The sequence below is a fragment of the Acipenser ruthenus genome, chromosome 9, assembly GCF_902713425.1.
Source record: "Acipenser ruthenus chromosome 9, fAciRut3.2 maternal haplotype, whole genome shotgun sequence".
NCBI lineage: Eukaryota > Metazoa > Chordata > Actinopteri > Acipenseriformes > Acipenseridae > Acipenser > Acipenser ruthenus.
This window is the reverse complement of record NC_081197.1, coordinates 53562149-53576807: the sequence shown is the minus strand read 5'-3', so window position 1 is coordinate 53576807 and position 14659 is coordinate 53562149. Positions and strand designations below refer to the sequence as shown.

Below are 14659 nucleotides of genomic sequence, written 5' to 3'. Positions count from 1 at the left end.
ACATACTTGTAGACAAGGTTCTGGGATAACTAATACCTGCACAATCTTCTGTCTCATCAGCCTCAGCTATCATTTCTGCCATTGCCAAAATATCAGCTTCCAGGGGATCTGAAGGAATCTTTGCCCTTAACTCGTCTATGGTCTGCACAATCTTTTCTGCACTATCCAGTGTTGTCGGTAGAAACACTGGAACAGGAACCTGTTAAATGAAAGCATTAATGTAGAAATCGCTTTTCTGGTAGTGAAAATAGTAGGAATGGACTCCTGTGTACAATCAAAATACACTAGGGATGCAACAACTAGTGGATTTTGCTGGTTAAGTAGTCGACTAGTTGATAGTTCCCTATCAAGTACGAAATGTAACCATTACCTAATGAGTATTTATCCTAAAGACCGCGATAACCTGAATAAGATATATCAAAGCTGCACGTCAGAGCCTGCGACGCAGTCGTGCCCACCCCTGAGGGCATAACTGGACTGCAGACACAGATCTCATCTTCATTTTTCCTTTCATCCATACCTGATGGGAGAGACTATGAACAGATAAGTATCAAGTTACTTATATCTGCTTATTTGCTTGTGTATTCACACTAATACTAAGGCAATGAATTGTTATATGTTTTTAGTAATTGCTATTTGCACGTATTGTGCACTCAGCCTGTTGGCACACCAGTGGCCGAGGCAGCTGCTGTATACCTTTCCACCGCTCGCCATGCCATTGTGGCATCCCAACAAATCGAGCCTGCGACTTTGGGTCTGTCCCCTGAACGGCAACATTTGAGCAGTTTGGGGTTTTCTAATATGGTCATTGACACCCTACAGAATGCCAGAGCAGCGTCCACACGTTCCCAGTATGGGAACAAGTGGGGAGTTCTTCAGACGTGGTGCCTGCCTAGGGGTTTTGACCACACGACCTGTCCCATTGCAGTTACACTGCAATTTTTGCAGGACCTGTTTGAGGGGAAATTCCCCCCTACAATAAATATGACAGCTATTTCAGCTTGCTATATTAAAAATTGATTTGCGTCTCCCCAGGAGCTCAATTTTTAAAAAAAGCTTGGCGGCTTCGGCCGCCTATGAAGGACATTGCTCCTCGCTGGAGCCTTAATGTGGTGCTAGAGGCACTCATGAAGCCCCCATTTGAGCCCTTGCATTTAACGGAGCTGAAATACTGATCACTAAAGTTGCTTTCTTGCTTGCAGTCATGTCTGCTAAGTGTGTGGGTGAGATGCAATTGTGAAAGCCGGTTTAATTTTTGCAGGAACCAGGACAAACTAATTAAGATTTTATTTTTAACTTGTAAAGCCCTTAATGGATTAGCACCCAGTTATTTAGAAGAGCTGTTGATCCCATACATTCCTAAGTGGAATCTTAGATCTCAGGATGCAGAGCTCGTGGTTATTCCAAGAGTAGATACTAATAGTATGGGAGGAAGGGCATTTTCTTAAGGCTCCTACATTATAAGAACATAAGAAAGTTTACAAAACGAGAGGAGGCCATTCGGCCCATCTTGCTCGTTTGGTTGTTAGTAGCTTATTGATCCCAGAATCTCATCAAGCAGCTTCTTGAAGGATCCCAAGGGTGTTGGCTTCAACAACATTACTAGGGAGCTGGTTCCAGACCCTCACAATTCTCTGTGTAAAAAAGTGCCACCATTTTGTTATGAATGCCCCTTTACCTAATCTCCATTTGTGACCCCTGGTCCTTGTTTCTTTTTTTGGAACGCTCTGCCTTTTTCTGTCAGAAGCTAGAAGTCTTGCTGTTTTTAAGTCAAGATTGAAGACTTATTTATATACGCAGGCCTTTTTATTATAGTCTATTATTACTGTTTGTTTTTTTTTTAAAATAGAGATGATTGGAAATGTATTTACTTTTATTTAAAATAGTCTATTATAATCTTTTTTATGCTATTTTAATGTTTTATTATGCTGTGTATATTACGTTTTCTTTAAAGCACCTTGGGGTCTATGACATAAGTTGCTATATAAATGAAATAAACAAAACAAAATAAATAAAATGTTATGCTTCGTACCAATCCTGCTTTTTGCCAAAAACCATCTCAGCATTCCACATTAACCTCCTTTCCAGGTCTGACAGGAAGCAACAGCTCCACATATATTATGTGGACAAAACATAGTTGGAGTCAGTTTGAACAGGTTTTTTGCCTGCTATGAGGCGAAGTTCTATGGTAAAGCCCTGTCTAAGCAGAGGCTACCCAAATTGATTGCAGACAGGCAAGATTGCCTATGAGCCAACTTGCCCCCTGCAGAAAAGCTCATTGCCCATTCCACCAAGGGCATGGCAACTGCGTGGGCTTTATTCCAGGGTGTATCTGTCAACAAGGATATTTACAATGCAGCGGTGTGGGCCACTGCCCACTATTTATTTATTTATTTATTTTAGAGTGACCAATTATTATTTGTATTTATTTTCTCCTATTTGGAATGTCCAATTATGTTTTCTCGTCACTGCAGCACAGTCCCCACACAGCACAGATGTTCTGAGGGCGTGCGAGTGTCCTCTGATCTCACAAGCCTAAAGCCAGAATTGCTTTTGAGAACAGAGACCAGCCCTGCCTCTTATCCACTCTAAATGTGCTCAGTGTCTGGCCAGTAGGGTTCGCTGTTGCGTGATCAGGAGAAGCAATCCCTGCCAGTTTTCCCATCCCCCACCCTGGGAGTGTCAGAGTCAATGCAACACCCCCCTCGGGGTTCCCAGCAAAGTTCGGCCTCTTTGCACAGCCTGGATGCAAACTGGCGCTGTCCAAGCTGTGTGACTCATCCTGCGCTCCCAGCGGCAGCGCTTTAACTGGATGAGCCACTCTGGGATTCCCAACACTTTTACTAGGTTCTATCGACTGAACGTCATGGATCCACAAAACCCTGGTTTTGGAATGAGTGTTATAAGGCCACTTCAGTTGTCGACCCTTACAACATAAACATAAGAGGTGAGTTCTCCCTCAATTTTTTATCCCTAGCTATATGTACTGGGGTTCCTAATGATAACGCGCAAGGTGGACTTTGGCTTAGCCTTGTGGCATTCCAGTTGGTCTGCAACATTGTCTTGTGATAGCTTTGGTATTTCTACCCATTCGGTAATGGTTACATTTCGTATTTGATAGGGAACAGTAGGTTATATCATAACTCTGGTTCCCTGAAATAGAAATGTAACCATTAACCTTCAAGGTTGCTGCGTTCATGATTGCAGCAGTCTTGAAGGAAAAATTATGACAATGTCTGTGTCTGCAGTCCAGTTATGCCCTCGGGGGCGGCCAACACTGTGTCACAGGCTCCGACATGCATCCTTGGTAGATCTTACTCAGGTTATCAGGGTCTTTAGGATACATAACCATTGGGTAATGGTTACATTTCTATTTCAGGAAACCAGGGTTATGATAATAACCTAACAATATGTATTATACAGATATATTAATTGCAGTACATGCTTCCCTTTCCCTTAATTGAGAACACCCCATAATGCATGTATCTGCCAAGAAATGCTAGATGCATATATCCACCACCAGTCAGACAAACCACAAACAATATACATTTTTAATTTCACTGTGTAAAGAGAATTCACTCATAAGAAAGTCATTCCCTATTAATATTCACCTTTAAAATTAGCCATTACAGTAATTTAAAATAGGCTATAGATTGTACTAATAGGCTATCGCATCTCAGTAAGTTTAGTTATTTTACTACAATTAAACTATTACTAGCTACCCACTATACAGTACACAGGCCTCTGACAAGGTAGTTTCTCTCTCATCTCAATTATTTTCCATTTCTTTGAAGAGCTTTACCAGGCTACTGAAGAGTTTTTCTACTTTGTGTAACTGACTGACTGTATTTGTGTCACGTTCATCTCTTAGTGTAATTAGTTACATACTCTACTGTGCTTTCTAGCTGGGGTCCTACAAAAATTAGAACTAGTGTATTAGATGTTGCAACCCTAAAATTTAAGCAAAAAAAATAATAATTACTTACCGGAACAGGTAAAGTCAACGGAACAGGTGTATTCTGGCTATACAAATGAACAGGTACTGGGATATACACTGGTACAGGGATGGGAACTGGAACATACTTAGTCTTTACCTCTTCCTCTGTAACAAAATACAACAACCTCAACTTAAACATTTGGAAATAAAGCAAACTTTAATAAATCTGGAAAATGGAAAAATATTAAGAATGGAAATGTACTCAGCTTCAACAACTTACCTGTCTGACAAGACTTTGTCTGCATGTGTGGTTTACAGTATGTGGCTTTTGTCATTGTCAAAGGTTTGCAAAGTATAGACTTATTCTTCATATCCTTTAAAGGAGAAGTGGAATGAGAGGACACAGACGAGGTATGATGCGATATCTAATACAAAATAAACAAGTGTCAGTAACATACATCACATGCCACGGCTGTCAATTCAAACATTAGAGCCACCATTATGACCATGACATATATCAACAGTATGTATTGAATAAAACGGTATAAAAAATTAGCAGTGAAATGGTAAATTACAATTTGATAAGCGATTCTCCAGATATATTCTAGAATGCAAGTGTGACATGCAGACATATGGATGGACAGAAAGACAGCCACATACTAGATATCCTCAAAATCTGATATTCAATAACTTATGCTAAATAACATTAATACCAAGTTTCATGACAACTAGATAAGTGGTTCTCCCGATATATACTTAAATATGAAGTGTGACCAGTGCTCCAGATAAGCTGTGTAAAGAGTGTTTTACGCATTTAAAAAATATGAACGCGTGATATTTAAAATTTACAGCGTGGCAAATATGCATAGGAATTATGCTGCACAGTATGTCATCAAGCTTCTTGTACTTTGTTGGTTACCCGCGTCTCAATGGTCATGCGGTAGCTACAGAAATGACGGGACACCTTGTAACCTGCCTGGGAATTGGCAGAAATAAATCTGGGTTTTCAATAAAAAAAAATTAAAAACAAAAATGTGTGGTTGATTCCACTCACTTGCAATTTGTGTTTATTACTGGTGAATAAGTGACTGGATTCTTGATTTTGGATTCTGGATTTCTCTGCGACGTTTTAGTCCCCCTCTACCTAACCTACCAATGTACCTAGCCTATCTGTCAACCACATTTTTGGAAGGTCAATCTATATAATAAATACAATAATCTGTGTTGAGAGTCAGGATGCTTTATATTGCTATAGCAAGGTGATCAATCAGGAATACAATATTATTGTTTCATTAGAACTATATAGTATGTACATGGAGGCCTTTTGAAAAAAAAATAATTCTGTTTCTGTGTTTATTTGCTTCACAACCACATTGTTTGCAGTCAATAACGCAAAAAAGAATAATTGTTGTTTTTACAGCAGTATTTTTTTGTACAATAGTTCAAAGTAACAGTAAAATGTAAGGTTGTAGTTAATGCATACCCCATAAGTTAGCATTAATGTAAGTAGAGTATTTATTGAAAGAACTCATGACTTCAAGGTAATGTTGCATTTTACTCACCCAAAATACATTTCTCACATAGTGTCTAAATTGAAGAGTAAATTACTCAATGACCCAAAACCTGATCGGGAGTGTCGAGTGTGACATATACACAGACCTACGATCACCTGCATTATATGCGCTTTGCAGGGAATTTCATTCCCAGCAGGGGATAATAAATAAAATGCTATTACTGAATACAGTACAGAATTTACATGTGTTTCTTTAGCATACTGTGAGAGGCATTTTATAACTTTTATTCAATCTCAAATATGATCATTGTTTTCCTTTGTGCGGATTATGCCTTTTATAGTTAAAGTGGTCAAATATGAGCCACAGAAAGTCATTCTGCTACTTGTTGCTCCTGCAAACAATATAGAAATAAAGAAACCATCTTTCAAAGAGTGCAGAATGTCTAAAAACTACATTCAGCTTTTTTAAGGTTATAGCAATTTAGCTGATCACCATTACTGTTAGCCTTGATTCTTTGTAAAGCCTGATAAATTGTCAACATGAACGCCTAAATACTTACTGTAGCCTTTGATCCTGTTTGATTTCCTTGACCTGCAAAATAAATCAAATTAGAAAATGGATCAGAGATTTCCTTTTATCTGATTGGTCAATACGAGTGCATTAATCTCTTGTAAAGGACCTTGAACGTTATCTTTCAAATTATGTTTAATCACTGTTCCAAATCAATCCGCCCGTAAATACAGTATTTGTGTATTTTACCTTTTTTTTGCTTGATGAAAGGAAGTCACTGTTCTTGTACACGTTCTCTGAACGTTATCTGTCAATGTACGCCAAGTCATCTTTCTCACTGTCCTATTCCGCATATCATAACATAACACAGGCATGGTGCTCTCTTCTCTAACAATGCCAGGAAGGAGGTTTTGAATAAACTATGAACAAGTTACTGAACAAACCGCACAAAAAGCATTAACACATAGACTACTAGATATTCTGAATTAATTATTTTTTTTGTTTGTTTTTTGTTTTTTTTAATTTTTTTTATTTCGCTAGTAAATTTTAGACTTAACGGTAGCATAAATACTGAAATTTACACACACACAAACCTGCACTCAAATTCGAAATAAAATGCAAAGTTACTGGTACTTTTATTTCTTTAAATGCTTTACAAACAGTTCACAAACCATGTTCGCTTTTGTGTACGAGGTATCTCAACTGAAGAACAACTCCATATACGTAGAAGATTTTTTCTTTAGTATTGAGGTATTATTTAGGCTATTGGGATATTGAAGGCTAGCGATCACACATGGAATTCTCAGCAAATCGCATTACTCATGGAATAATAAGGAAAACGCTTGTATTCAGTAGCAACAAAAACTAGTGCTGCATAAAATCCAGACAAAAATAAACAGAAAAACTGGTATTGCTTTTTAACAAATCAATTTTCTAATTGCAATAGAACCCTCATAAGAGGGCTTTACTGTCTGGTAAGGCCCTTCTCATTATGTTAAATACCCTTGCCTTTGGCTCGGGACATTTAAAGGCACAAGACGGGCCTCAATCCACATTTCCTAAATGTTACTGTGTACATTTAATAAACACCATAAACTATATGTTAAACATTTGTGGAAATAGAAAACTACTGTATACTACATAGCTATCCTTCTGAAAATGAGGACTATTAACAGTACTGAAAGCATACCAAAGCACATGTTTTCAGGGCCTCTCTGGGTGGACATGTTGGGTACGTTCTGTTGACAATAAAAGCGCAACAAGCACTGCTGATCACAGAAACGTTTCATCTCTGCCCGCCACTGCACCGATTCCGTAAGGTTCCCCTGGACTTTGCAACAGTCGCACCGAGCAGCCTGAAAGCAAGACCAGCAGCAAAAATTAACGCAACATATACATTATCAATACATTCATTAAATCAGCATTAGAGGTAACCATTAGAGCATCCCTCTTCCTGTTACATAACTTATTAGTCTTCCTCCTGTAACCCTGCAGAGCATGTCTGGTATTCATCAGATTTTCATAAAGCTCACATTACTACATTGTGAAGGAAGCAAAACACACGTGAAGTACATTGTTCAAGGCTGAAAATACGTCCAGCAGTGCCAAACAAACCTGTAATACTGTAGATTCCAACATTTTTTTTTTTTAGAAGTCAATATTTTGTTTTGCATCTTAAAATCACAGTACTGCTGCACCATTACCAAAAACACATGCTCTACACCAGTGTTTTTTAACCTTTTCAGCTCAAGTACCTGTGTTTCCAGCAAGGACCACCAGGTGTATCAGTAACTATGTGCATAACACATAATCCATAACAACCAGGTGTGTTACGTCTGTACTCACGTGTTTGTTGCCTCATTCTGCTAAATGGTTAGTGGCTGATGACTGCAATTAACTGAGCATGTTTATATTTTAAATATTTTAAATAAGTGTGTATGGAATTGGTGATACAGTTGTAATATGGGAAATACCATGCTGCATGTTAGTTAAGACCTGACAGCTCTTATGATTACATGATATTTTAATTCAGTAAAAACAAGTTTAAAATTAGTGAGTTTGTTTTACAGTGTTAAATACACCATAGTAAGCACATTGTCATATTTGATATTTTCATTTGCACAATGTGAGAGCTAAATTTAGTGAATGGCATTTTTTTTTTTTTACTGCAGTCAAGTTAGCTGCAGTACATTTCAGTTTTGATTCCCTTCATTTTTTTTGTTTCTCAGCAGTACACTTCCTAATTACAGTCGCAAGTATTTATGTGCCTCTGCTTTCACATTTCTTAAAATGGCCAGTTTGAGAAATAGACTTTGTTTTCTCTGCAACAGCTGACCCTGATTTAGTACAAATCTCACACTACATTACTGTTTTTCATTTTGGTAAAAATGACGGTGCCTGCTTCTTTGGCAGAAGAGATATTATCAGCTTATCATCTAACAGGGGCATCTGCTGCGCAATTAAATCATCCTTGAACTCCTGTCAGTAAACAATGTAACTAAATCTATTATATCTGGGATGCAAGATACAAAAATCTTAGGTCAACAAAACTTTATTTAGGCACTTGATTTGACTAGCGAAAGATAACGTTGGTTTATTGGAGTTCCTTTTTTGTTATTGCTGTAGTGAACTGTAATAACTATAGCCGAGACAAATTGAGGAAAGTGCTTTTTGTTTCCATGATTTGAGGATCTGGAGGGTTTCTTTTAGATCTAGAAGTGAGAAGGAGGCACTATTTTTGTCACTCGAGTTTGGTCCATTATCTTTACTTGTATCAGGTTTGTGTGTTATTTAACTTATTTATTGTACACATTTAATTATTTGTATTATTAATGTCATCAGAATGTTTTACCTGAGAAATCTGTTCAATGAAAGTGTAGTTCCACAGCGAGCTAGGAGTACGAGCGCTATGGTAAAATGGCAGTTAAAACTGCCACTTGTGACTGCTGACTGGCAGTCGCAGGTTTCTGGTGAAAATCGGCGATGTTAATTCTGTGCGCATTACATAATGTAAAAACCTAAATCTGTACAGTAGGCCTGTACAGTATTCAGTACAGTAGTAAAATCAAATGAATACCTAGTGCACTTTTTTTTTTTAGCCTATACGCTATCAACACACAAAATAAATCATGCTGCTGCATTGTACACAATACTGCGCAATGCGAAAATAAGATTATTTTAAACTGAAATTAAATGATTTTAGCGCATTCTTTTTTTATCGTAGCCTACTTATTATACAATTAACACAAAACAGATCATGGTGCAGCATTGACACATTATGATACTATACAATACAATACATTACTGCCCTCCAGCTCGGCAACCAGCAGCCGAGATTCTATTCGAGCCTGCGAGGACGTAGCTCCCTGCGCTGAAGGCATTGGCTTTTTGGTTAATTTTAACAGAATATATTCTACACAGTTTAACATGAGCTAAAATCAGAAAAAACTGAGTAACATACAAAATGTACAGGCTCTGTGCTGCATTTATGGATTAACTGTAAAAACATAAACTTATCTATCATAAGATGGACAAATAATGATAATAAAACAAATACAAAAGTAGAAAAGAGAACTCTACATGCTAAAGGGTAGTTAGTTAAAAAATAAATAAATAAATAAATAAATAAATAAAACGGCCGCCAGTACACACCAAATTAAGTCTTTGGATCCAAAGACTTAATTTGGTGTGTACTGGCGTTCTCTTGTTGCTGTAGTGGAAAAGGCACTACGGACACAATTGCAGTGAACAGACATACATTTTGATGCCCATAGCAATTGCTGAATTGCTGTCGTTAGTTAGATGTTAGATATTTATTGGTGCACATGGTTCTCAAGATTTCTTAGGCACACATTACAAAAACATACTAACCTTATTATACCAATCTGTAAACTTCTTGGAGCAGGCTTCACTGCAAAAGTCTCTTATAACACCACCAATTTCTTTTGTTGCAGCCCTCTTACACATCTGGGAGCAGTAGTTACAGCTTACACATTTCAGGCCTAAACGTCTTGCAAATTCCTGCTTAAACAGCAGCTTGCACCCTGCAAAATTATTAAACACATTTCTAAGATGGTCCAAAAAAATGTGGAAGTTTAACTATTGAAGTTAAAAGTACAGCACAGGGCTGGCAGAGTTGATGAACAGCAATTCTATTTTAAAGATAGGAGGACAGGCAGCGTAAATCATACATTGATAAAAGCACTCCATCTAGCGGTCACACTAAAAGTACATTTGAAAAGCATAGCATCAGATACAAATAATATACTACACACAAAGGCATAGGCTTGTTGTATATACACATTTAAGAGTTGGTATATTATATATATATATATTTGTATATACACATTTAAGAGTTGGTATATATATATATATATATATATATATATATATATATATATATATATATATATATATATATATATATATATATATATATATATATATATATATATATATATATATATATATATATTATACACACACTTTCAGTACAACTTTACTGTATTTTAGTTCAAACACAAAATATCTTTTAAATAAAACTTAAATGTTGCCAAAATACAGAGCTAGCACCCAAGGCAAAAAGCAATCTTTCCTGACTTACCCTCACTGCAGAAAGGTTTCTTAACTCCTGAGAATTTCACGGTTTCATGAAGAGTCTTCTCTTCTTGACAGTATTCACAGTATGTAACAATACAGTGCAGCTTTTTGTAGTCCTCACAACAGGTTTTACTGCAAAACTGGTACACTTTATTCTAAAAGAGTGACAAGACAATTTCAAATGACCACGACTATTCTGTCAAGACTATTCAGACTAGACCCCATAAACATGACTTAGGCCATTCTTTGACCAGCAAAACCATGGTATGAAAGGTCTCCAAAGGCAAACACACACAAAAGGACAGGATTTATTAGAACTTTATATTTCTGAGCTTAAACTTCCAATTTATTTTAATACTTTTGTAACTTACCTCCCATTCCAGTGTTTCCGGTTTAATACTGAATGATCCTTTACAATAATTACATTTTAAATGGATATCATTCTGGGGAGGTGTAGTCTGTCCATTTGTTGAAGACTGGACACCAATTGCCTATCAAATAAAATTAGTATTTAAATGTGGGTTTAACTGGAAAAAAAACTGGAAAAAAAATTGCAATTTAAAAAAAAAAGAACAGGATTATCAAATAAAAGGAGGGAACTGACAATTGTAATTCGCCCTGGATAAGGGCACCTAAGAAATAATAAATAAATAAAATAAATAAATACATACTCACATCCTCTTTTGAAATGTTTTGCTACACGGATGAAGGCTATATTTGTATCCTGACCCATTAGAAGAAAAAGGCATAATGACCACTTTCAAACACAAAATGTCTTGATCCTGACTGTCTCGTAGTTTATGACGTCACAGAAACCCTAGATGGAATTATTTTCCTGTAACTCACTGAAGCCCATCTATTATTCTATCTAGATCTAGCTCTCTATATATCCCACATCAACACACCATATCTCATGTGGTAAACTTACTTTCTAATCACCCTGTGTATATTTATATATTTGAAACCCGATGCTGTCATAGCAATTTAATTTAATTGGACAAGCAAACACTTCAGACTCAAGCATCCTACCACATTTAAAAAAAACCGGATTACCTGAAATTTAGACACACAGTCAGAGCTGCAGAAGTTATACAGCTTCCCATCGGGCATTGTGGCTTGAGATTGAGGTAATGCACTTCTTTTACAAAAATGGCAAGTCGGTGCTGTACCTAACACAAAGATACTGTAAGCTGCTGAGGACATTACTATCTGGAATATGATATTTGTTAGTACACCTAATCTATATTAAATCACGAAAGCAGCCTTTCCTTGTTTATTTATTTATTTTTAACAAAAGACTATTTTACACAAAAATCACAAATGTATTTATACCAATTGTTTAGTTTAAAAAACAAATCTTTAAAATTACCTGTGTCACATTGAAAAAAAGATCAAGAGCAGCTTTTACAAAATTTAATTTACAGAACCCCTGGAATCAAATCTGTGATGACCAGTTATTTACAATTCTTGTTCACAACTGCACTTACAAATTGAACCGCACAGCAGTACTGTTTAAAATATACTAAATGTATTCATCGAAAGAAAGCATCCAAAGCAACTACTGCATTTGACTTACCAGTACCTGCAGGTCTGGAGTTCTTTGACTTGTGCGAGTTCATGCATGCTGTTGAACAGTATGGCTCCATGTTGCCATTGGGTCCTATGCAATGAGTAATGTCAAAAAATCTACATGGAGTTCTGCATCCAGTACAGCATGTTATTTTGCCATGTGCCTAAAAATTGTGCATAAAGAAATATGTTAACTGAATTAAAAAAATAAAAAAATAAAATATTTATATATATATATATATATATATATATATATATATTATATATATATATATATATATATATATATATATACAGTGCCTTGCGAAAGTATTCGGCCCCACATTTCAGGCTTCAAACATAAAGATATGAAACTGTAATTTTTTGTGAAGAATCAACAACAAGTGGGACACAATCATGAAGGGGAAACGAAATTTATTGGATATTTCAAACTTTTTTAACAAATAAAAAACTGAAAAATTGGGCGTGCAAAATTATTCAGCCCCTTTACTTTCAGTGCAGCAAACTCTCTCCAGAAGTTCAGTGAGGATCTCTGAATGATCCAATGTTGACCTAAATGACTAATGATGATAAATAGAATCCACCTGTGTGTAATCAAGTCTCCGTATAAATGCACCTGCACTGTGATAGTCTCAGAGGTCCGTTTAAAGCGCAGAGAGCATCATGAAGAACAAGGAACACACCAGGCAGGTCCGAGATACTGTTGTGGAGAAGTTTAAAGCCGGATTTGGATACAAAAAGATTTCCCAAGCTTTAAACATCCCAAGGAGCACTGTGCAAGCGATAATATTGAAATGGAAGGAGTATCAGACCACTGCAAATCTACCAAGACCTGGCCGTCCCTCTAAACTTTCAGCTCATACAAGGAGAAGACTGATCAGAGATGCAGCCAAGAGGCCCATGTTCACTCTGGATGAACTGCAGAGATCTACAGCTGAGGTGGGAGACTCTGTCCATAGGACAACAATCAGTCGTATACTGCACAAATCTGGCCTTTATGGAAGAGTGGCAAGAAGAAAGCCATTTCTTAAAGATATCCATAAAAAGTGTTGTTTACAGTTTGCCACAAGCCACCTGGGAGACGCACCAAACATGTGGAAGAAGGTGCTCTGGTCAGATGAAACCAAAATCGAACTTTTTGGCAACAATGCAAAACGTTATGTTTGGCGTAAAAGCAACACAGCTCATCACCCTGAACACACCACCCCCACTGTCAAACATGGTGGTGGCAGCATCATGGTTTGGGCCTGCTTTTCTTCAGCAGGGACAGGGAAGATGGTTAAAATTGATGGGAAGATGGATGGAGCCAAATACAGGACCATTCTGGAAGAAAACCTGATGGAGTCTGCAAAAGACCTGAGACTGGGACGGAGATTTGTCTTCCAACAAGACAATGATCCAAAACATAAAGCAAAATCTACAATGGAATGGTTCACAAATAAACATATCCAGGTGTTAGAATGGCCAAGTCAAAGTCCAGACCTGAATCCAATCGAGAATCTGTGGAAAGAACTGAAAACTGCTGTTCACAAATGCTCTCCATCCAACCTCACTGAGCTCGAGCTGTTTTGCAAGGAGGAATGGGCAAAAATTTCAGTCTCTCGATGTGCAAAACTGATAGAGACATACCCCAAGCGACTTACAGCTGTAATCGCAGCAAAAGGTGGCGCAACTTAAGGGGGCTGAATAATTTTGCACGCCCAGTTTTTCAGTTTTTTATTTGTTAAAAAAGTTTGAAATATCCAATAAATTTCGTTCCACTTCATGATTGTGTCCCACTTGTTGTTGATTCTTCACAAAAAATTACAGTTTCATATCTTTATGTTTGAAGCCTGAAATGTGGCAAAAGGTCGCAAAGTTCAAGGGGGCCGAATACTTTCGCAAGGCACTGTATATAATTATTTCCAATGATGATTGCATTTATAGCTTTCTCCAGTGGGACTGAAGCTCAGCGGACTTCAACAAGGTCATAGTGAGTTTACAGCAACCTCTAGGCACCTACAGTAAGCACTTTATTGTACTGCTTGAGCATCTTTAAGGAACTTCACAATCATCCATATAATCTGATGCAGAATTTGACACTGGAATTTGCTTTACAAAAAAGGTTCTTACCTGTTTATAATCCTTGACACAGTTTTGGCAACAAAATCTTTTCTGCTGTCCATCAATTATAAGAAAATGGTTAGCTGTTGATTTTGTTTGCAGATGCTCTCCACATTGCTCACAGCAATTCATAATAAGGCCGTTTGCCATCCGGTATCTGTTAAAGCAGTGATCGCTGCAGATCTTATGTGTGACATTTTTGAAGCTAACTTCATGGCGAATCTTAAAAAGGAAAGATACGGTAATAAAACAATCAAGTAACAAAAACATAAATATCTAAATATGCTAGTGGTGAGATTTGTAAAACCCTTTATTTTGTTGTGATGATCCACCCATGCACACTTTCTATAATAACAAGGTACACATTTATTTTTATAAATAAATTGTGATATTCACAATTTAAGATTTAAAACATGCTTGATTCTAA

General features: G+C 36.9%; 1 protein-coding gene across 3 annotated transcripts in view; it reads right to left on the bottom strand.

Annotated features, from left to right (window-relative positions):
* Positions 1–14659, bottom strand: part of LOC117405849 (zinc finger MYM-type protein 2-like) — a 38332-nt gene that overhangs the window by 7742 nt on the left and 15931 nt on the right. For 2 of the 3 annotated variants that reach the window (XM_034009259.3, XM_059030252.1), the window contains exons 5-15: positions 14242–14454; positions 12137–12293; positions 11614–11729; positions 10932–11051; positions 10565–10715; positions 9832–10004; positions 7151–7316; positions 6011–6042; positions 4218–4362; positions 3987–4102; positions 37–199 (exon numbers count right to left, since the gene is read on the bottom strand). In XM_034009259.3, coding sequence (XP_033865150.3) covers positions 37–199; positions 3987–4102; positions 4218–4362; positions 6011–6042; positions 7151–7316; positions 9832–10004; positions 10565–10715; positions 10932–11051; positions 11614–11729; positions 12137–12293; positions 14242–14454 — 1552 coding nt within the window. The remainder of the gene's footprint in view (positions 1–36; positions 200–3986; positions 4103–4217; positions 4363–6010; positions 6043–7150; positions 7317–9831; positions 10005–10564; positions 10716–10931; positions 11052–11613; positions 11730–12136; positions 12294–14241; positions 14455–14659) is intronic. The other variant, XM_059030253.1, reaches the window with a different exon arrangement.